Source organism: Cervus canadensis, chromosome 25, assembly GCF_019320065.1.
Source record: "Cervus canadensis isolate Bull #8, Minnesota chromosome 25, ASM1932006v1, whole genome shotgun sequence".
NCBI classification, from domain to species: Eukaryota; Metazoa; Chordata; class Mammalia; order Artiodactyla; family Cervidae; genus Cervus; species Cervus canadensis.
The window spans coordinates 6,678,910-6,702,798 of record NC_057410.1 but is presented as its reverse complement, the minus strand read 5'-3'; the positions used below and the strand labels follow the sequence as shown (position 1 = coordinate 6,702,798).

At 47.4% G+C, this 23,889-nt stretch overlaps 1 protein-coding gene across 1 annotated transcript in view; it reads left to right on the top strand.

Moving 5' to 3' along the window:
- Positions 1–23,889, top strand: part of PPM1H (protein phosphatase, Mg2+/Mn2+ dependent 1H) — a 290,096-nt gene that overhangs the window by 223,784 nt on the left and 42,423 nt on the right. Inside the window, exons 7-8 of the mRNA XM_043447515.1 lie at positions 13,354–13,417; positions 18,742–18,849. Of these exons, the coding sequence (XP_043303450.1) occupies positions 13,354–13,417; positions 18,742–18,849 (172 nt within the window). The remainder of the gene's footprint in view (positions 1–13,353; positions 13,418–18,741; positions 18,850–23,889) is intronic.

Genomic DNA, 23,889 nt, shown 5'->3' with positions numbered 1-23,889 from the left:
AAAAGCAGCAGGGCCATTCTGATTTCAAGAGCCAAGAATGCTATGTTCCCCCACACACATCACTTACCCCTAGTAACACCTACCCCCTGCCCCCCGAGTAATGCTAGCAGCCGTAGCCCCAAGCCTGTGCATCTTACTCGGGGACTCAAGCAATGTGGGAGTTAGCAGAGGATCCCAGAGAGTATAGTAACCCATGGGATAAGCACCTAATTCACCAGAAGATTTGGGGGTGGGGGGAGATACTTTTGTGTTGAAGTGACCGTTGATTAGGTGTATGCTCTGCCAGTGTGGTGTTGCCGGTTCAAGGGCACTGGAATGAAAATATTGCAAGGACATCACGTGGGCTAGAGGCCGAGTAAGTGCTTCTCCCGGGGACCAGTGTAGGACTGGCGCTCTGGTATATAAATATCTACATGAAGCTTTATGAGGCATGACTGCAGACCAGCATGGAGGAACCGGCCTCTGCAGGAAAACCCTCTTTGTAGCCAACAATTTGCTGTTTTCTCCCCCACCATTCATGGATATGGGTCAATGTATGTACTGACTTGGTCTCACACAACTTAAAGGCCAATGTCAATGAAATTCATGTTTGTTTTAGAATGAGTGGTCCCTGAGGAAGCAGAATTCATTCCATATTCATGTGCTTATAAAACGAGAATCTCTGATTCATACCTAGGGGAGATCTAAATGTTATTGATTAGAACACGAAGCTCTCCTAGCCAAGTGCTAATGCACACCAAGTGGATACCAAGTCAGAGATAAGTTCCAAATCTGAAATTTCCTTAAAAGTCATCTAGAATGTTTTATCCTGAAATAGGATTGGTTCTGTTTTGCGTGTGTACATGATTGACTATATTTTCAAAAGGCTGATTCAAAGCATGTTTTTCCACGTGAATCCTTTTCCACCACTCACTTTGGGCCCAGGGGTCAAGAGATGATCCTTATTTGATTTAACTCCATATGCCAGCACCTGTGCAAGTGGCTGGTACCTAGCAAATGCTCAGTAAATATTCACGAATGAATCAGGTAGAATCCATTTCTCTCCTATGGTCCAAACCTGATCTCCTGGTGTGGCACTACTAGGAGCCACCATCCAAATTCTATCCACATTTCTAGCTGTGAGTGGGGACCCTTTTGGGGGGTTGTGAAATCAATTTGAGTATGGAGATGAGCATTTTAAATTAAGTAGCATACGGAGAAAAGAAAATATCAAAATGGATATCACATGGCAAAGGTAAATATTGTTTTTCTGAGGTGTGTTTTGAGCATGAGTGTGTACATGCTCAGTAGCATCTGACTCTAGGCAACCCTGTGGACTATAGCCCCCCAGGCTCCTCTGTCCATGAAATTTTCCAGGCAAGAATACTGGAGTGGGATGCCACGCCCTTCTCCAGAGGATCTTCCCAATCCAGGGATCAAACTTGTGTCTCTGGCATCTCCTGCATAGGCAGGCAGATTCTTCACCACCAGGGCCACCTGGGAAGCCCATTTGGGTGTACACTGGGTTAATAAGATCGATAGGTGTCTTTTAAGTCATAAAGTGTGAAACCTCTGCTCTAACCTAATGCATGCTCCTAGGGAACATGGACCAGTGATACGAAAGCAAGCTCTGTCACCTCTTGCCATCACCCATAGGACTGACGGTAGGAAGAGGAATGCTTTAGGCCAAGAGAGGCATGGTTACCACCTGCAGAACTCTAGGTGGGGTCTGGTTCAGGCGTGCTGCTGGGAGGAAGAGGAGAGACAGGCATTTCCCCAGGGCTGTGGGTTACTGGGTGGGGGTTCCTACTGATGGATACGAGCCGGGGGGGTTCCTCAGAGGCAACTGCAGTGTCAGGAATAGAGCTTGCACCCCGTTACAGGAAAAGTTCTCCTGCAGAGAGGGCCGGAAGCTTCCCCCTTTCATTCATTTCTCTCACCACTGCCAGCCATACCCAAGCTGGGCTGCACTGCACGTGCCAGCTCTCTGCAAATTATATCACCAAACACTAATCACACTCTTAAATCCAAGCATACTGTTTGCGCCCAGATCCAGACTGCTGCACGGTATCAGCACCAGCACGTCAACTTGCGTACGGCTTAGGGCCTGCCGGCTTCAGCTAATTTAAACGACAGTCCAGAGGCCAAAAGGAGAAAATAAAGGAGCATTTGTTGGTGGAGCCTTGGCCTCACAGGGGGACTTTCCCAGGAAATCATGTAATCAAGATACCCATTGACAACAACTCCTAGCACAGAAATCCAGGGACTCAAGGCATCAACATATGACCCCATCCCTCAAAACTCAGATTTTACAAGTAAGAAAAGACTGCTTATACCGTGGTGAGCCTGTGGCAGAGAGGTTGGTTCTACCTAGAAACATTAAAAAGGATACTCCTAACCACCAGCCTACCTGCTCGTAGAGGATGATTCTCAGCCTCTTGCAACTCACCCTGGGGCCCCCAGTGCGACCTCTCAGCCTTATTGCGTGGCTCTGCCTTGATCCTGACCTCATTACGTTTGGCTCACGTTCACCCTCCCCGACAGGGCAGGGACATTTTTCCAGCATATTAAGATGTCATCCAAAACACATGTAAGAAATTGAGGGGGACTTTCTTTTTTTCTTTTTAACTGGAGGATAATTGCTTTACGATGTTGTGTTAGTTTCTGCCATGCAACGACGTGGATCCGCTGAGAGTATACATGCATCCCCTCACCCCGCCCCCGTCCTGCCCCAGTAGGGCATCACAGAGCCCTGAGCTGAGCGCCCCGTGCTGGGAGAAGCTTCCCACTAGCTCTCTGTGTTACGCATGGTCGTGAACATATGTCAGTGCTGCTCTCTCAACTCATCCCACCGTCTCCTCCTCACCCAGTGTCCACAAGGCTGTTGTCTACCCCTGTGCCTGTGTTCCTGCCCTGCAAATGGGTTCATCTGCACCGTTTTTCTGGATTCCATATAGATGTGTCAATATACAGTATTTCTTTCTCTGTTTCTGGCCTTGGGAAATTTCTTTACTGTGAATCTTTGAAACCGGCGAAAGGGGCCTCTTAAAAGTAGACATTAAAAAAAAGGAAAAAAAAAGATAAAAGAGTTGGACATGAGAAAGTAGCAACATCTTGTATTGCCTTAAAGGAAATTCAGGGAGCCAGGAGGGAGAGTGGGTCCCCGGCCGCAGGGCCACCTCCGGGAGCAAGATGCGGCTCACTGAGCCCTGCGGTTCGGCTTGGGGCTCAACTCCTTTGGAAACACAGATGGCTGGTAGGAAAAATGAAGCATGAGGTGATTGCCAATCCCGCCGCGCTTTTTCCAGGAAGGTCTGGGGAGGATGGGTGGGGAGAGAGGCGAGTCGGGGGAGAGCCTCTGCAGATTCTGTGAATTGCTTCACTGGGGTTCTGCCAAGCTCTTAAAAGCCACGAGGAGCAGTTGGGCTCCAGGCCCTGTATCTGTTCCTGACCAGCCAGGCCTGGGTGATGCTTCATTCTGGGCCTCCTGGGATTCAAGCTTCTGTGGAGGTTTGGGTGTGGGAAGACAGAACTGGGGACCAGAGCCTGAGACACTTTGTCTACTACCATCCTCCACCCAGACTTGCTTAGCCCCTCTGAGATGTGGGTCTGCCTGCCTAGGACTTGGTTTCTGCTCTGGGCAAAATGAGAGTTCCTGGGGCTCTTAACTCTTTCCGTGAAGAGTGCTAAGCTTCTGGCTGAGGGGGAGATGTTCTCCATTTATGATTATTTCAGACCAACCTGAAGCACGCTCTTTAGATTAGCTCTGAGATACCCTTCTGAGTCTCTGCGCTTTCACTGTATGGTGAAACCATGGGACCTTTCTGGATAAAGTCACAGAGGTGCTGTCCCTCCTGCTTTGGTATCTTTATGCGTGGTAAGTCACTTTAGTGGTGTTTGACTCCTTGTGACCCCATGGACTGTAGCCCTCCAGGCTCCTCTGTCCGTGGGATTCTCCAGGCAAGAATACTGGGGTGGGTTGCCATGCCCTCCTCCAGGGGATCTTCCTGACCCAGGGATCGAACCTGTGTCTCCTGTGTCTGATGCATTGGCCGGCGGGTTCTTCAGCACTAGTGCCCCCTGGCCCCCTTGGGATTGTTAGCAGCAGTAGAAAAAGTATGAACTGGGGTGTCCTGGGGGCCTCAGCTGGAAGCAGGTTTCCTCTGGGGATGTGCTCTCTTCCTGCCTGTGGGAGCCAGTTCTCTGTGCTGTATGAGGGAGCTCCTATGACCATAATAGCTACAACTTAGAGTTAGATAGCACCTTATCCTTCTTCACAAAGGACTTTCCCGGACATATTTGCATTATTTATTTGTTTTTTATCGGAATATAATTGCTTTACGATGTTGTATTGATTTCTGGTGTAAACACAGTGAGTCGGGTGTATGTAAACATATAAGCCTCCCTCTGGAGCCTCCCTCCTTCCCCCCCATCCCGTCCGTCTGCAGCATTGCAGAGCCCCGGGCTGAGCCCCCTGGTCACACGGCAGCCTCCCACTAGCTGTCTGTGTTAGTGTATCCATGTCAGTGCTCACGCTCAGGCGCTCAGCCGTGTCCAACTCTTTGCCATCCCATGGGATTTTCCCGGCAAGACTATGCGGGTGGGCTGCCATTTTCTCCTCCAACGGATCTTCCTGACACAGGGATCGAACCCACGTCTCCTGCATTGGCAGGCGGATTCTTTACCACTGAGCCACCGGGGAAGCCCATATATGTCAATGCTGTTCTTTTCAATTCGCCCTGCCGTCCCCTTCAGGCATATTTGCACGTAATCCTTGCAAACGTCCCTAAAGAGAGGCAGCCCAGGAAGCACAGGCAGTGAGACTGCGGGACTTGCCCTCGTTCACACTGCAAGTCCACGTGAGGACGCGGCGGTGACTCCAGAGCCTCTGACTCGGCGCCCACAGCCGGCTCTGCCAAGCGAAGGGAATCCAGGAAGAGAGCGTCCCGGGGGAGGAGAGGCGTCCAAGGCCGGGTCCAGAGGTCAGCGAGTGGAAGAATGTGACTCACTGATGTGTCACCGGGGCCGCGGCGCGCATGGCGGAGATGAGGCCATCCCCGAAGGAAGAGGATCCGTCCCAGCCCTCAGAAAGGGTCACATTCTTCTTCAGGGACTTTGAAGTCCCATGAAGGAAATGAAGACTTAGGGCAACAAGTGGTTTTTCTCTCCCTCTTTCTAGTTAAAAGTCATGACTTAGGAGAGAAGGGAGATCGTGGGAAGTGATCTGTGTGGGTGGGGCCAAAGCATGAACTTCAGGTCCCTGGCCTGTGGGTTACGAAGTCAGAGTTGGGGGGGCTCTGGCTGGGAATGGAGGAATCCAGCAAAGATAAGCAAGAACTTTCCTCAGTGAGGGACTTGCCTTCACCAGTAGATTTAGCCGGAGTGAATAAGGAAGAAGAAAAATTGTCCAGGGAACACCACATACCCTGGAGAAGCACTGTAACAGACGCCACTGCTCTGGAGGTGGCACCTAGGAATTATCAGGAGAAAGTGACAAGCAAGAGGGTCATAAATGCCGTTTTAAAAATAACTTTCTGACTGTCTACTGATATATATTGGTGATAAAAGGGGACATGGTTCGATCCCTGCTCCAGAAAGATCCCACATGCCACAGGGCAACTAAGCCTGTGTCCTGCAACATGAGAAGCCACCACCACGAGAAACCCATGCTCCGCAACTAGAGAGCGGCCCCCACTTGCCACAGCGAGAGAGAGCCCACACACAGCAGCAAAGAGCCAGCACAGCCAAAAAAAAAAAAGTTAAAAGTTAAAAAACAATAAAAAGGGAACCTAAAATTTTAATGTAATGGAGTAAACGAAAATCCACGGCATCACTGATAGAACTCAACCCTGAAGTTCAGCCCCAGAAGAGCTTACTGTTCAGGAAAGTTAAATGGGGAAGCCAAGTCTATAGCTGATCTTTGGCGGGAAGCGCGTGTGCTGGGGAGGGACGGCAGCCTTCATTCATGTGTTCACCCGTGTCGCTCCTATCTCCTTTACACCCACAACTGTGCCTTCACGGTTGTCGAGATGAGGATGTAACTATGAATAAAGCAAAGTCCCTGGCGTCATGAAGCTCACATTCCAGAGGGGGAGGCAGAATATAGACAAGCAAATTAACAAATAAGGGAGTCTGAGATTGTGCCGTGTAAGCGCCAGGAAGCGGTCCATCAGGGACGGTGAGGGGTGGAGGCTGAGGTGGGGGATGGGTGTGGGTGTGGACATCACACTTACAGATGAGTGCACGGACAAGGCACTCTGAGGGCTGCACGGGAGCTGGCTCTGGGAGCATCTGGAGGAAGAATGGCCCAGGAAGGGGAAAGGAGGAGGCCCTTTGCTATTAAAGAAACAGCAAGTGAGCTAGCGTTCCAAGCACATGGCAGAGTATAGAAGATGTCAGAGCGGTGTCAGAGATCAGACCACCGAGGGCCTGCCTCATCGCCAAGTTATGTTTTAAAATAATAGAAAGCCACGGGAGAGTTTTAAGCTGAGGCATAATGACTGTGGATAAAAAGAGAAATGGTTGTGGAAGACTGGTTTACAGGCCTCTTAGCCAGCCTGAAAATACAAGCAGAGGTTTTTCTGCTAAAAATTACAGGACGGGTATAGAGACACGAGATGTTCATGCAGGAGGAGTCCTAGAATTGCTACTCATCAGAAGGGTGAGAAGGCATGAATGTGGCTGCCCGGGGGAATCCTTCGAGTTCAGATGTTCAGAGACTGTGATCTCTGGAGTTCCCGTGTTCAGAGCATGTGTCTAAAATGCTGACTTCAAGGGGCAGGACACAGCCAGGCGAGACCAGAGCAGCAGAGGATGTGCATGGGGGTGAGCATGGGCTGGAGCCAGCACCAATGAGACCCAGAAAGCCACGGGAAACAAGACTGGCTGCTCTTGCTTTGTGAATACAGAAAGAACAAGAAAACATATAAGGACAGAGGAAAGCCATTGCCAGGATTAAGTAGTATTCATCGATTTGCTCACCTCATCAAACATCTGTTGGGCCCTCATGATACGCTGAGAAGTCTTTTAGGTACCAGAAACAAAAATCTCCATCCTCATAGAACTTAAGTGGGGGAGGGAAGTGCACAGGGGAGCAGCAGGAAAAATAAGAAAGAAGCAAAATACTTAAAATGTTAGGAGGCAGGGGATCCCTGGAGAAAAAGAAAGAGGAGAGGAATGGGAAGTTTGGGGGTGGGGAGTGATTTTTAAAGAAGGTCGTTTCATTACTTGGCTTTTATTTCAAGTTTGATGGGAAAGCCATCAGAGGGTTTGAGTAGGGTAATGACGTTATCTGACATTTCAAAATAATTACTCTGGTTGCTCTGAGAATCGAGGTAAAGGACAAAACTGAACCGTTTTCAACACCTTCACCGCCATCCCTGCTGCCATGGCACCATCCTGTCTTGCCTGGATTATTGCAGGGAGATCCAACAAGGCAACTGAAGTGCCGCAGGAAGAAGATGCTATGACGGGAATAAACAAAGGACTCAACTCCGGCTGTGTTTCTTTCTTACTAGAGGATCAGAGGGGCTTCCCAGATGGCGCTAGTGGTCAGGAACCCGCTTGTCAGTGTGAGGAGATGTAAGAGATGTGGGTTGGATCCCTGGATTGGGAAGATCGCTTGGAGGAGGGCATGGCAGTGCACTCCAATGTTCTTGCCTGGAGAATCCCGTGGACAGAGGAGCCTGGTGGGCTGCAGAAGATCAAGGTGAGGAAGTCTAGACTGTTAGCAAGAAAGAGATTTTAAACATTTGCCAAAAGTAGAAGCTGGATTCAGAAACAAGTGTCGTCAGAAGGGCGGGACCGAGGGGGCTGAGGGGCGCCCAGCTGGAGAGTGGCGGCAAGGAAGTGTCAGCGGAGGTGATTTAGGGTGCAGACATCAGGGGAGAGGATGCTCTTGGCGTGGTCCAGGTGCTCCTGAGGAGCAGTGAACGTCAACAGAAAGTAGGTGCAAGTTGTAAAGTCAGGACTCCAGAAGTACCAACGAAACAGGTACAGTTGCTGAGAATAACAGCAGGGGAAGGTAAGCTTTGTGTGAACCTGAGCTGCAGTCCTTGGGAAAGCGGAAGGAGGGAAGCGTGTGTTAGCAGGAGGGTGGGGAGAGAACCTGGAAGGGCTGGGTTGGAGAGAGAGCAGTCAGCGCCTCTCTCTGGCCTTTCCAATAAGCCCAGCTTGAAGGGTTGGTATCTAGTGCAGGTGGTATGATCTGGGGAACAACCTGGACTTACTAGTAAGTCAACTCAATTAGCAGTTTTCAGCCTTTTGATGGCTTTTCCTGGATGGCTGATCATGGCAATAGTGTACATGGATGTATTTTGACTTTGTAAGAAATTTGATGGTTTCTTCTCTTAGTCTTTGGACAAGATGGAGAAGCCCTGTGTGGACAGTAGTTCAGCTGTTTCATAGGCGGCCTGAGAGCTGTACCCAGAGTCCAGATTCACGAGGACATTGTCTCCGTGGGTCAGTGTTTTCAGCCTCCCCCTGCCGTACCACCCACTAATTTTTTTAAACCACTTTTTAAAAATATTTATTTATTTATTTGGCCGCACTGGGTCTCAGTTGTGGCGCGTGGGATCTTCCATCTTTGTTGCAGCGTGGCGATTTTTTTTGTTGTTGTTGTTATTGTGAGGTCTAGTTTCCTGACCAGGGATCGAACCCGAGCCCCCTGCACTGGGAACGTGGAGTCTTAGCCACTGGATCACAAGGGAAGCCCCACCACGCACTCACTTAAACATGAATATTCTCATCATCTGCCCTCTACTGTTGAGTCTGTCTTCTGTGTGTTTCCACCAGACAAGAACACGATTTTTCAGATTGTACTTACTTTCATACATTTGCCTTCAAGAAATGTCGATACCCTTTGTCTGGCTAGCTTGACCTGGAGGAAGGTCTCTAAATGGCTTGATCCTGCTTAGCTTTTTTTTTTTTCCCCCAGTGACCCGGATGAAGATGGCAGAGCTGGTTATCAACTTTAATGTGATATAGCATAGAAGGGGGCTTCCCAGGTGGTGCTAGCGGTAAAGAACCCGCCTGCCAATACACGTTAGACATAAGACATGCAGGTTCGATCCCTGGGTCAGGAAGATCCCCTGGAGAAGGGCATGGCAACCCACCCCAGTATTTTTGCCTGGAGAATCCCATGGACAGAGGAGCCTGGTGGGCTACAGTTTATCGGATCGCACAGAGTCGGACACAGCTGAGGCAACTTCACACAGCATGGCAGCATAGAAAGAGAGCTGATTTTGGGGGATGAGCGGATATGTGTTCAGACATCTCTCAGTGGGTTGCAACAGTGGACTGAAACTAGCATGATAAAACTAATAAGGGAGATGGAGTTTTCCATTCCGAGTAAAATATTCATTGTAGAAGTATAAACTAAAGGAAGACAATGAGTCAGAAAAATCTTGGGTCTTTTTTCTTGTGGACTAACTGGGTTTGTTTTTACTCAGAGGTTCAATACCTGACCCTAAGCCACACAGGCACGTGTTCACAGACACATAACACCAATGTAAGGCACAGCAATGTAAAAAAGGGCAAGGTCTAGGGCCGTCTCTGGTGGTCCAGTGGTTAAGACTCAGTGTTTCCACTGGACCGCCGTGGGGACACAGGTTCGATCCCTGGTCGGGGAACTAAGATCCTGCATACTGAGTGACGTGACCAAAAAAAACGAGAGCATGGTCTAAATCAAAGAAGTGATCGTTTCATTCCTTTGTGGACTACGTCTCAAGTGTTTTCAGTTCTGAGTGCCATGTTTTTAGGACGATGACAGGAAGAGGACAAACCGAAAGGCTCCCAGCGGGCCGCTCCTCCAGTATACAGGGCTCACTCTTGGCAACCCCATGAACTGTAGCCCACCAGGCTCCTTTGCCCATCAGGTTTTTTCAGGCAAGAATACTGGAGTGGGTTGTCATTTCCTCCTCCAAGGGATCTTCCAGACCCAGGGATTGAACCCATGTCTCTTGCATCTCCTGCATCGGTAGGTGGATTCTTTACCACCGCACCACCCGGGAAGCCCTTGAATCAGTGCTCAGTTAATAAATGTTGGTTGAATGGATGGTGACTTGAGTGGTCACCAATGGTGCCTTAGGTCCTGGGAAGGACAGTTGATGATACCAGGAAAAAGGAAACTTTGAGATAGCTCTCTTCAAATATTTGCAGACCTCTTAAGTAGAAGAGAGATTATAGATTCCTTTCATGTTTTTCCAGAAGACAGACCAACACACCACTGGGTGACTGGGTCAATTTAGGAAAGAATTTCCTGGGGCTGTTACCCAGTGGCACTGCAGAGTTGGCCCTGTACAGCTCCTTAGACAAAGACCGTCCACAGCAGCCCATTGATGACAGAGGCCAGGACCAGCATGAGGGATCCAGCAGCAAGGATTCCCGCATTTGGGGTATAGCCAACTCAGTGGCCTTCTAGTCTGCACCATGGGCTTCCCCGGTGGCTCAGATGGTAAAGACTCTGCCTGAAATGCGGGAGACCTGGGCTCGGTCCCTGGAGACGGGAATGGCAATCCACTCCGGTATTCTTGCCTGGGAATTCCACGGACAGAGGAGCCTGGAGGGCTGTAGGCCATGGGGTCGCAAACAGCTGGACACGGCTGACACACACACATAGAACAGATTCCTGATGAGAACCCATGGTATGGCTTAGGGAACTCCTCGAAGCTTGCTGATCGCCTAAATGGGAAGGAAAAAAAAAGACAAAGAAGCAGAGGCTGAACCATAAGAGTAGAACTTGGGGGGACTTGCTCCTGTGGGGTAAGAACCCCAGAACGAGTGTTTGCCTTTCAGAGCGGTGCTGAAACAGACTTCCCTCTCCTGGGATTCCTGCCCTGGGAGAATTCCATCACCTGGGCCTGTGGCACAGTCAGAGGGCAGTTTTCTTGCTGCCTTTTCAAGCTTGTTAAGAGCGTTCTCAGCCTGTCTCCACTGAGCTCTAAGTAACCTCCAGTCCTTGATTCTAGAGCTGCCGCCCTCTGCCTTCTCTGTAATTCCAGACTCCTGTGATTGGATCGCCAGGCCCCAGTCCCTCCCTGAGGACTGTCCCCACTGCATCCTCTCGGTCTGAACGTGTCTTTCTACTTTCCATGTGGTCCCCAAGCCCCACTTGTGCCCACTTCACAGACTTTCTCAAGTCTCATTACCTCCCTTTCCCTTGAGCCATATAATCATTTGCTCAACTGATTTTGAGTGTTAACTAATGACCTTGGTTTCCAATAGTGGTTCTCCACCATGACTGCACACTGGCACCACCTGGGAATCTTATTAAAAAATTCCTGGTGCCTAGGTCTGATCTGCAGAGGTTCAAACTTCATTGCTCTGACCTGAGCATCAGGCTTTTCAAAGCCCTCTAGGAGAGTCCTTCTGCAGCCAAGATGGAGAACCATGGGTCTACAAACTCATTGGATTCCCAAGCCAACTGTAGTCCAATAACACCTGTGTTTGTTCCCCAAGGGACTCCTATACCACAGTGTCTTAAATCATTTGTGTGAGTATAGAAATATCAAAGTACCTATTTCCACTTTGTGTTAATTTGGTAGATTTGGGGGGAAGGAAATAGTACAGTTCCTGTTTTGAAAACTCAATTCATGGCATACCTCTGGGCCCACTTGACTGCAGAAGCAGCAGCCAGCTTTTATCCAGCTCTCAGCATGTGCCAGGCTCTGTGCCAAATACTTCCTAAGCTCGACACATTCATCAGCCCATTTTAATCCTTACCGCAAGTCCACAAGTGAGCCCCACTTTTTGGCTTCCCTGACTAACGAGGAAACTAAGGTTCAGAGAGAGGCTTCTCCACTTGCCCAGGGCTGTACAGAAAGCAGTGCTAAACTCAAGCCCAGGCACATCTGGTGCCAGAACTTCACTGTTTCTCTACCCCCATGGGAAAGAACTTAACCAAATGACTTGCAGATAAGCAAGATGTGCCGGCTTTAGCTTTGGGGTTGAGCCTTTTTTCAGTTGAGTTGCATTCTTTTGTATATCAAGCACCTCCATAAATTTGATGTCAGATTCACTCTCAAGCTGCCTAGATATATCAAGAGTTATGTCACAAATTGTCCAGCTTCCCAGGTGACTCAGCAGTAAAGAATCTGCCTGCAATGCAGGAGCCACAGGAGACACAGATGCGATCCCCGGGTCAGGAAGATCCCCTGAAGCAGGGCATGGCACCCCACTCCAGTATTCTTGCCTGGAGAATCCCATGGACAGAGGGGCCTGGAGGGCTATAGTCTATAGGGTCTCAAAGTCAGACAGGACTGAGGCAACTTAGTACATGCACACGTCACAAATTAATTTTTTTCATGCACTCAGGAGACATTAGTTTAGAAAAGCATCTTGCTTCTAGCTTCTAACCTAGCAGAAAATACCCCATCTTTTATTCAGTCTTCCTGGTACTTCTCTGAGGAAGTGAATAGGCAACGCTCTCCCCATCAGGCAGAAAGGGGAACTGTATGCCAAGTATTAATTATCTACTAAATATTAGCGACAGCTACTACTCACTGAGTCCTTACTAAGTGCCAGGGTCTGTGCTAGGCTGTTTACACTCCTGTGTGGTTTTCGTCATTTTGCACACGAGAAAACAGAGATCCAAAAAGATGGAGCTACTCGCCCAGGTTATACAACTAGTGACTGGATACCTGTTTGCTTCTTTGTTTTTTAAGTTCCTTGTGAGCAAAACGGTTCAAACATGGCCTTTGTTCACTGCCTCGCCACAGCCTGGCCGGCCTCTGCTTGCGTGAGTGGCGGCATCTGAACCACCATGTCTGGCGTAAACCACTGAAGCATAAACAGGATTTCTTTCTGTGTGTCCAATGGCCATCTCATAGCCATCGTGAAACAAAGGATTTTCTGCCAACCTTGAATATCACACTGAGGTCAGGCGGGCTCTAAATATTCCTTCTCCAGCCATCCCAGCACCAGGCTGCTTTGGCATAAACCACCCCCGATGGTGAGAGCCGGCTCTGGGAGCAGGCTTACCACCCTCCCCCTCAGCTCCATCTCTGAGCACCGCTGCCTCTCACGGTTTCAGATTAACGACAAGCCCGCCACCCCGGCTGGGGCCGTTCCGTCCTGCAGGGACACTCCGTGCTGAGGACAGAAGCCTGTCACCCCTTCTCACTGGCTGTGAGTAGGCCAGCTCATTTCCTCTCTCTTCAGACACATAAGGACTTGGTATTTTCTGGTTCGTTAAAATATGTACACACACGCACACAATTCTGTAGGGAGGCTGACGCTTCATACAGAAAGAGATCGGCAGTGTGGTGAGCGGACGGAGGCCCAGGGAAAATAAACTACCTGGCATCCTGTGTCAGGGCAGTGGGTCACTAACTGAGTGCAAACCTGTCTTTTTTAATGTTGTTTATCCTCCTACAGGGCATACAAAACCATTGAGGATGATGACTTGAAGTTTCCCCTTATATATGGAGAAGGCAAGAAGGTAGGCATGTGCCCTCCCTGGACTGAGAGAACCAGGCTCTCTCTCGACGGAGCCCCTGGCAATCTGCGTGTTCCACTTGGCAGCTTGTGATTTTGTAGTCTTGACAGCTTGAAAGAATATCACCTCCACCTTCCTTCAGCTCTCCTGTCCTAAGGGTCCAGGGAGTGGCAGGGCTGTGGAATGGAAGTGGTGCGCACAGGGGACTAACGTCAGTGTTGTGAAAATGACATCCCCCTTCTCGATCCATTTGCATAACTTTCTGCAGTGTTTAAACACGACCACTTTCACATACATCATCTCACCGTGTATTGACGACAAGCCACGAGGCAGGCAGAGCTGGCTGTCTTACATCCAACTGGGAGACGAGGCAGCAGGGACTGCAAGGTTAAAACCACTCAGGCAGTCACGCGACTGGCCAGGGGTGGCCCTCCACTTCCTTCTGGTGCCCTTGCCTTCCACCATGGATGCTCAAACTGTATACGCCAGCTTCTCCACTTGCCCCATGAGAAGGGGATCCAGAGTTTCACCTCAATAAACTATGGGATCACACAGATCAGATCCCAGGCTGAGATAGCAAAGACCATTCATCACCAGCTTCCAAGGCCCCTATCAGACTCTAACATTGTTGGGCCGAAGGAAGGCTGTCGATCTTAGAGTGGTCTCTGAGCAGAGACTGGAGAGGGGTACAGGGGTGGAGATGAGAAAGCTTTGAAGTCATTTCCCAGGAAGAACAAACACCTTCTGAATCATTGCATTCTTCCTCGGAACATGAATACATTTCAACTAAGCGCTGAGAGTTCCAATTAGAAGAGAAAAATGTGGTCACGTTAAGAAGAATATTCAACTGAAATTTTTTTCAGCATGTGATAGCTTTTATCAGAACAAGTGACTCATAAGAAAACTGAAGGATGCCTTTGTGGACAGAGTTTGAGTGAGTGAGTGTGTATGTGCGTGTGTGTGTGTGTGTGTGTGTGGTATGAAAGAGAGCACACAGGAGTAGGTTTTGGGTTCAGCAGTGATTTTGCTCGAAGGAGAGAGGCATTTTGCAGAGGGAAATGAAACATGAATATTTGATCAACAAATGCATCATTTGTCAAACCAGCGTCCCCCTTTCCTTAGACGGACACCTCTGCCTCGCCATCCTGGTTGAGAGTCAGGACAGGGAGGGGCTGTGTTGCCGGTAGGATTCTGTGTGTCTGAGTACAGTGGACACCGTCGTGAGCATCACTCGGCCCAGTGATCTGCACCTACACTTTCTGGTGTTCCTGGCGCTGAGATTCTCAGTATTACCCTGCTGCTCCCCAGTGAGTTCCGCCAAGCTCAGGACCACATCCTGTTGCCTTCATATCCTTAGTACCCGTCTAGCCTGGTACTTGACTCATGGCAGGCCATCAGTTAATGCATAAGTATTTAATAAGCTATTCAGTTATGTTCAGTATACTCTCCTTGAAAGAAAGTGAAGGTGTTAGTCACTCAGTCATGTTTGACTCTTTGCGATCCCATGGACTGTAGCCCACCAGGCTCCTCTGTCCATGGAATCTCCCAGGCAAGAATACTGGAGTGGGTTGCCATTCCCTTCTCCAGGGGATCTTCCTGACCCAGAAAACAAACCCAGGTCTGCTGCATTGTGGCAGATTCTTTACCATCTGAGCCACCAGGGAAGCCCCATACTCTCCATTGTTCAGTCGCTCAGTCGTGTCCAACTCTTTGCGACTCCGTGGACGCCAGGCTTCCCTGTCCTTCACCATCTCCCGGAGCTTGCTCAAACTCATGTCTGTTGAGTCAGTGATGCCATCCATCCATCCCATCCTCTGTCGTCCCCTTCTCCTCCTGCCTTCAATCTTTCCCAGCATCAGGGCTTTTTCCAGTGAGTCAGCTCTTTGATTCAGGTGGCCAAAGTATTGGAGCTTCAGTTTCATCATCAGTCCTTCCAATGAATATTCAGGATTGATTGCCTTTAGGATTGGCTGGTTTGATTTCCTTGCTGTCCAAGGGACTCTCGAGAGTCTTCTCCAACACCGCAGTTCAAAAGCATCAATTCTTCGGCACTCAGTCTTTTTTATAGTCCAACTCTCACATCCATATGTGACTACTGGAAAAACTGTAGCTTTGAGTATATGGACCTTTGTTGACTTACTCTCCTTGGTACAACTGAAAAATGGACAAATGTGTTCTTCTGTGATGACCCACAGTAAGATTTAAAGGAGAAAGGTTTTTCCCAGTTCAGCAAAAAGTGCAATTCACCAGGATATCATGTTCCTCCAGCATTCCAGCAAGTTAGGGCTTGACAGTTCTGTGATATGTAGTTGGTGAATTCAGTCATTGTACCTCTTGACCTATTTAAAACCCACCGTGGCTCCAATTGGCTCCAGGCATACCCTGTACCAAAGTAGCTTGCCCCTCTGTCCCAGGACTCCACGACCTGTTAAGAAGGTTTAGAATGCAACACATCAGTTCTGTCTAGATCCTTCCCAGGGTTCTCTCTTTCTTTTCTGCACACATCTCCCTAGAAGTTTCAGAATACTTTCACTGCTGTTAAATTTCATTTGATTTCTGCCAGTGCTTTGAAGGACTGGTGTGGGACTTGTAAACTAGCAGAAATATCAGATTTCTTTGGACTAAAATGCCCACCTGTGCTTTGTCCAACTTGAGAAGGTACTGCAGCAGGGAGGAAAGCAAAAGGGTCGTAAGGGACTCGGAATTTCCACACTTAAAGGTGAATGTGTCTCAGCTTGAAGGGAGCTCCGAGCTGAGCAGCACCTGGCCAGAGGTCCCCAGGCTCACATCCTCTGTCTGCATTTTACCCACTGTGGGTCTGGCCTTGTAAAAATGCATTACTGTTTCATTTCCACTTAAATGTAAAGCTGCCCACCTTCTGATGTGAATCCAGCTCCAAATTCACAGCCTTTTGAGGGAAAGTAGGATGAAGACCATGGTAATGTGTTAGAGCGTCACGTCTTAGCATTTCTCAGTTCAGTTCAGTCGCTCAGTTGTGTCCTACTCTTTGCGACCCTATGGACTGCAGCACGCCAGGCCTGCCCTCAATCCCTCCCAGCATCAGGGTCTTTTCCAATGAGTCATCCCTTCGCATCAGGGGGCCAAAGTACTGGAGTTTCAGCTTCAGCATCAGTCCTTCCAACGAACACCCAGGACTGATCTCCTTTAGGATGGACTGGTTGGATCTCCTTGCAGTCCAAGGGACTGTCAAGAGTCTTCTCCAACACCACACTTCAAAAGCATCAATTCTTCAGCACTCAACTTTCTTTATAGACCAATTCTCACATCCATACATGACCACTGGAAAAACCACAGCCTTGACTAGACGGACCTTTGTTGGCAAAGTAATATCTCTGCTTTTTAATATTACTGTATAGGTTGGTCATAACTTTCCTTCCGAGGAGTAAGCGTCTTTTAATTTCATGGCTGCAGTCACCATCTGCATTGATTTTGAAGCCTCCAAAAATAAAGTTTCTCACTGTTTCCATTGTATCCCTGTCTATTTGCCATGAAGTTATGGCACCAGATGCCATGATCTTATTTTTCTGAATGTTGAGCTTTAAGCCAACTTTTTCACTCTCATTCACTTTCATCAAGAGGCTTTTTAGTACCTCTTCACTTTCTGCCATAAGGGTGTTGTCACCTGCATATCTGAGGTTGTTGATATTTCTCCAGGCAATCTTGATTCCAGCTTGTGCTTCCTCTAGCCCAGCGTTTCTCATGATGTACTCTGCATATAGGGTAAATAAGCAGGGTGAGAATATAGAGGCTTGATGTACTCCTTTCTTGATTTGGAACCAGTCTGTTGTTCTGTGTCCTGTTCTAACTGTTGCTTCTTGACTTCCTGACCTGCATACAGGTTTCTCAAGAGGCAGGTCAGGTGGACTGGTATTCCCATCTCTTTAAGAATTTTCCACAGTTTGTTGTGACCCACACAGTCAAAGGCTTTGGCATAGTCAATAAACCAGAAATAGATGTTTTTCTGGAACTCACTTGCTTTTTCGATGATCCAGAGGATGTTGGAAATTTGATTGCTGGTTCCTCTGCCTTTTCTAAATCCAGCTTGGACATCTGGAAGTTCACGGTTCACATACTGCTGAGGCCTGGCATTTCTAGGTTACTCTTATTGCCAGAGCGTCAGAGCAAGGATTCAAGTATAGATCTTTGAACCACGCCACTACACCAGGTGTAGTGTTGATGAGCCATATGTTAGAGCCATGGGCTTCAGTTAACCCAGAGTGACTTTCACTCCATTCCTCTGTGTTCACCTGAGCTGGACATCCTTCTGCACAAAAATGTAGTGCCGCCCGCCTCCTCCAGGGAGCCTTCTTAGTAGAATTTTTACCTCCTCTGAACTCACATAACCCATTGTTTATTTGTCTTTCAGCACTCGGCCGTATTCTATATATTGTTAATCAGACACGTACCTCGAGTCTTTCCCTTACCAAGTTCCTTTATAGTAGGTACAAGACCATAGACATGTGTCCCCCGCAGGATGGTATCTGCACATAGTAGGTGCTCAATAAATGTCTGGGTGAATCGTATCTGTGGTCTCCCAGAAGATCATTAGGCTGACAGTATAGGCATTAGTGCAATAGTATTGCTTCCATTGTTGTCCAAATAGTATTTGGACAACCATGTAGAGAAGGCTACAGATGGCATGGTCTCAGCTGTGAGGTGTCTATGGAGTTGTAGCACAGTGACATCTTGTTCCTTTCTGCCTAGAGGGGATTGTGTGAGGATGTTAGCAGGACAGGTTATAGTCTAATGGTACCTTTCTAATGGTACATTTTCTCCAGCCATAAAGTAAAATATATGAGCTCTGGAAGGGCAGGATCTGCCTCTGACATTTTTATATCTTTTATCACAGAACTAGAGACATAGCTGGTATTCAGTAAATACTTGAAGAATGGGTGTATAGCAGATGGTTAGATGAGGAGGGGTAATGGATGGATGGATGGATGGATGGGTGGACAGATGGACCGATGGGGGATGTATGGATGACGGATCCTGTTGGATTTGGTTTGAATTGATTTCAGTAGCTGTAGACATCATGGATGTATTGTATTGAGTTTATTGGACATAACCCCTCCAGTGTCTGCGAAGAGACAGCAGCAGCCCATTCAAATGCAGGTAATTGGTAGAAAAGCCACTCCTGAAGTATGTCAGTAACCTTGGTGGGCTCGTCCTCGAAAACAACTACGCACAGAACTGAACGGCCAGGGGCAGTGGGGATGGGAACGTGACTGCGGCCCTCACAGCCCGTGGCGGGCGTGCCTTCCCTGTTGGCGGCAGCGTTTCTGACGGCCCTCTGCTTGTACCCCTAGGCCCGTGTGATGGCGACCATTGGAGTGACCAGGGGACTCGGGGACCATGACCTGAAGGTGCATGACTCCAACATCTACATCAAACCCTTCTTGTCTCCAGCTCCAGAGGTACCACCGGGGCTTTTATTTCTCTTTGTACAAGAACACGTTTTCTGCCCCTGCCCTGACTGTCGCCCCACATCCAGGCAGTGGGCAGCTCACGTCCCACGCGCTTCTGCATGGCCTCTCACGGCTGTCCCCCTTCTCCCCTCCGCTCTCACTTCAGCCGTCCTGGTTCCTTCTCCATCACCTCCTGCCCAGATGGCTGCATGGCCTATGGCATCCCTTGCCTCCTCAGTCCAGCCCACGTACTGCCGTCAGAGCAGTTTTCCGAAACAGCTGCTCTGACACCTGTTTGCTCAGAAACCTTCAACAACACCCCAAGGCTCAGAGAATAAAGCCCACACTCCTTCACTTGGCATTGTTATAATTTATTATAACAAATTATAAGGACTTGTTATCATTTGGTCCAACTTAGAAAAAAAAAAAATCTGATCTTTGGTCCCCTAACACTAGCCAAAATGAACTTATTTTTGGTATATGATCTTTAGTTTCCCATATTTGCTCAAACTATTCTTTCCGCCTAGAATGCCCTTCCCCCTCATCTCCAAGCATCCAGACTCTTTTTTATCTCTAGGATTTAATGTAAATACTTCTCCTGCTTTCCTCTCCCCCAACAGGAAGTCACGCCTCCCCGTACTCCAGGTACCTGGAGAGTGTTTTCACTTTCTGCTTATAGCATGGTGATTTACATACATATTTTATTCCCTCTTAGATTCTAATTGCCTGGAAAGCTGGTATGATTCAGTTGATGTTTAAAAGTTAACTGAAAAACAAGTTTTCATATCTTTGGTTTAAAAGATCATTTTTCTTATAATATAGTAAACAACATCAAGTTCTATTTCAAGGTATATCATTTAGAAAAGATACTGTTTCTAAGTGATAGAAAACTCTAAGTAATAGTAGTTGATGGGTGTATTTTCTCACATACCAAGAAGGCTGGAATTTGGTGGCTGTTCATGTTGGTGCACCACCTCCGATGTGCCAGGGGTGACATCTCTCTGGCTTTTTTCCCTTCGTGTTTGCAAGATGGTAACGCAGGTTCAAGCGTAACGTTTTCATAAAAGGCAGGAGGAAGGGGAGCCGCCCCTCTGTCCCAGTAGACATGCACTTGCATCTCGTTGGCCCAGACTGTGGTACCTGGCCTCGCCTAGCTACAGAGGAGGCTGGGAGAGAGAGGAAGGTCTGCAGTTTCTGCAGTGGAGGAGAGCCAGGGCCGGGTGAGCTGGGACCCAGCAGTGTTTGCATACTGTGTAATTAACTGTTAAAACAGTGCCTCTGGAAATGCTCAGACTGTTTAGACATAGCTCCATCTGCATGTTCTTCCCAAGGGTGGCTGCTATGTTTGCAGTAAAGGCTCTTTTTGTTGAGGGAAACAGAAACCCACTCATGCTGACTCAGAAGGAGGTGCTTATTTTCTTACTCTCGGAAGAGATATTTATGGGGTCCACGAGAACCTTTGAAGAGCCAGGCTTTATGGAGGAGAAGGTGATTCTGGAGGCAAGGCAGCTCTAAGACCAGTCATGCTCCATAGGTCTCTGCTATCAGGCCACCCAGTTTCTCACTCCCTCAAATTACCAGAGAGGAATCTCAATGGCCCAACTCACCTTTTCTACCAGGTCCCAACTGCCTTCACAGCCTGTAGACTGTGTCCACTCCAGAACCATCAATGGGCACAGTCAGCCACCCAGGCCCAGCCTTGTGGCAGCGCTGTGAGCAGGACTGATTCCTTCAGAGTCCTTAACTGAGGTTGAGGTTGACATCTAAAATATACCCAGCTACAGGAAGTCTCACCAGAAGGAAATCTCCAGTGAATAGCAGGAATAGGAGACAACGCGCATGTCCTAGTATCACCCAGGATCTCAAGTGAGAACAGCTTGGTGGAAATACTATTTCCCATTTGCAGCTGTCTCTTTTAGCCTTCATAGCAATTCTGCATGATGAGGATCTCGACAACAGAGCGTCTGAGTTCCCCTGGATGTTGATGGATGGCCACTCCCTCTATTCTGGCCAACACTAGGACCCCTGAATCACTGCTAAAAGTCCTCCTGGCCAGAGGAAACCATTAAAGGCTATATTCGTGCATGCTATGTTGCTTCTGTCATGTCTGACTCTTTGCAACCCCATGGACTGTAGCCCGCTAGGCTCCCCTGTCCATGGGATTCTCCAGGCAAGAATACTGGGGTGGCTTGCCATTTCCTTCTCCAGGGGATCTTCCCAACCCAGGGATCAAACCCACATCTCTCTCTTTTTTTTTCTCCATTTATTTTTATTAGTTGGAAGCTAATTACTTTACAATATTGTAGTGGTTTTTACCATACATTGACATGAATCAGCCATGGATTTACAAGTGTTCCCCATCCTGAACCCCCCTCCCACCTCCCTCCCCATCCCATCCCTCTGGGTCATCCATGCATCCAACCTGGACTGGCGATCTGTTTCACACTTGATAATATACATGTTTCGATGCTGTTCTCTCAGATCATCCCACCCTCACCTTCTCCCACAGAGTCCAAAAGTCTGTTCTATACATCTGTGTCTCTTTTTCTGTCTTGCATATAGGGTTATCATTACCATCTTTCTAAATTCCATATATATATGTGTTAGTATACTGTATTGGTGTTTATCTTTCTGGCTTACTTTACTTTGTATAATGGGCTCCAGTTTTATCCATCTCATTAAAACTGATTCAAATGTATTCTTTTTAATGGCTGAGTAAGATTCCATTGTGTATATGTACCATGGCTTTCTTATCCATTCATCTGCTGATGGGCATCTAGGTTGCTTCCATGTCCTGGCTATTATAAACAGTGCTGTGATGAACATTGGGGTACACATGTCTCTTTCAATTCTGGTTTCCTTGGTGTGTATGCCCAGGAGTGGGATTGCTGGGTCATATGGCAGTTCTATTTCCAGTTTTTTAAGAAATCTCCACACTGTTCTCCATAGTGGCTGTACTAGTTTGCATTCCCACCAACAGTGTAAGAGGGTTCCCTTTTCTCCACACCCTCTCCAGCATTTATTGTTTGTAGACTTTTGGATAACATCCATTCTGACTGGTGTATAATGGTACCTCATTGAGGTTTTGATTTGCATTTCTTTGATAATGAGTGATGTTGAGCATCTTTTCATGTGTTTGTTAGCCATCTATATGTCTTCTTTGGAGAGATGTCTGTTTAGTTCTTTGGCCCATTTTTTGATTGGGTCATTTATTTTTCTGGAATTGAGCTTCAGGAGTTGCTTGTATATTTTTGAGATTAAATCTTTGTCTGTTTCTTCATTTGCTATTATTTTCTCCCACTCTGAAGGCTGTCTTTTCACCTTGCTTATAGTTTCCTTTGATGTGCAAAAGCTTTTAAGTTTCATTAGGTCCCATTTGTTTATTTTTGCTTTTATTTCCAATATTCTGGGAGGTGGGTCATAGAGAATCTTGCTGTGATTTATGTCGGAGAGTGTTTTGCCTATGTTCTCCTCTAGGAGTTTTATAGTTTCTGGTCTTACATTTAGATCTTTAATCCATTTTGAGTTTATTTTTGTGTATGGTGTTAGAAAGTGTTCTAGTTTCATTCTTTTACAAGTGGTTGGCCAGTTTTACCAGCACCACTTGTTAAAGAGGTTGTCTTTTTTCCATTGTATATCCTTGCCTCCTTTGTCGAAGATAAGGTGTCCATAGGTATGTGGGTTTATCTCTGGGCTTTCTATTCTGTTCCATTGATCTATATTTCTGTCTTTGTGCCAGTACCACACTGTCTTGATGACTGTGGCTTTGTAGTAGAGTCTGAAGTCAGGCAGGTTGATTCCTCCACTTCCATTCTTCTTTCTCAAGATTGCTTTGGCTATTCGAGGTTTTTTTATTTCCATACAAATTGTGAAATTATTTGTTCTAGTTCTGTAAAGAATACTATTGGTAGCTTGATGGGGATTGCATTGAATCTATAGATTGCTTTGCAAACCCACATCTCTTATGTCTCCTGCAGTGGCAGGCGGGTTCTTTAGCATTAGTGCCAACTGGGAAGCCCAATACTAGACTCACGGGCATCCTTATTTCCCCCTTGAGAGCGAGGCCTTTATCAGGCATATTAAATGGTACTGTCACCTCTCTATTCCCCCCACCACCACCACCAAAAAAAAAAAAAAAAAAAAATCGATGAAGTGTGACTGTGTTTGGTAGGAGATGGGGGAGTGTTCTAAGGAAGCGCTAATTAACCATTTTGTTCCTTAAAGGAGAATGAAAACCTCCTCACCCTCCACACGCCAGTACACACGTAAACACACATATACTTTCTATATAAAGTGAGAAGTTTGGTTTTCAGAAAAATGATCTCTCCATGCAGTTAGGTTGTAGATCTTCCAGTCACTGTGCTACTCTGGATCCCAAGGAGGGCCACCCTGGGAGATTCCCCGAGGATTAATGAAAAATCCATCGGTTGATCAGAAACTTCATGTTACCTGTCTGGAGTGATGCTGATTCTCAGAGAAGTGGTGTGGTTGTTTTAGCATTGATGAGGGATGGGGGAGGATTTAAAAGGGAACCAGCAACCTCTAGGAAAATGTATGTGCTCTTAGGAAAGTTGTAGAATTGAATAAAGTGTAGCACCTTTATGAAAACAATAACAAGTAACATTTATTGATTACTGAGTCTGGGCCAAACAACATACTTTTTAAAAAAATCCTCACGACAATTCTGTGAGGTATATATGGTTAGTATACCCATTTTACAGATCAGGAAATTGAGATTCGGGGAAGAAAATTGACTCCCCTTGGCTGTACAGTTATTAACTAACAACTCATATGAGTTGAGTATTAACTCATACTCAAGTTTGTCTGATTTGCTCAGGCTCTGTAGGGAGAGAAGCTGAATTTAAGGAGATTTTTTTGCCGTGTCCAAGGGCCCCCCTGAGGACTGTTTCAAGGGACTCTGAAGAGAGTACCTCTGTCTTGGGGTGTTAGTGGCCAGAGATTCTCAGAGAAATATGGCTGGCTTCAGACTGATGTTGTAGAAAATGATGGTGTGGTAGAAAAAGTAATTGGGAAAGACAGGAATGGCTT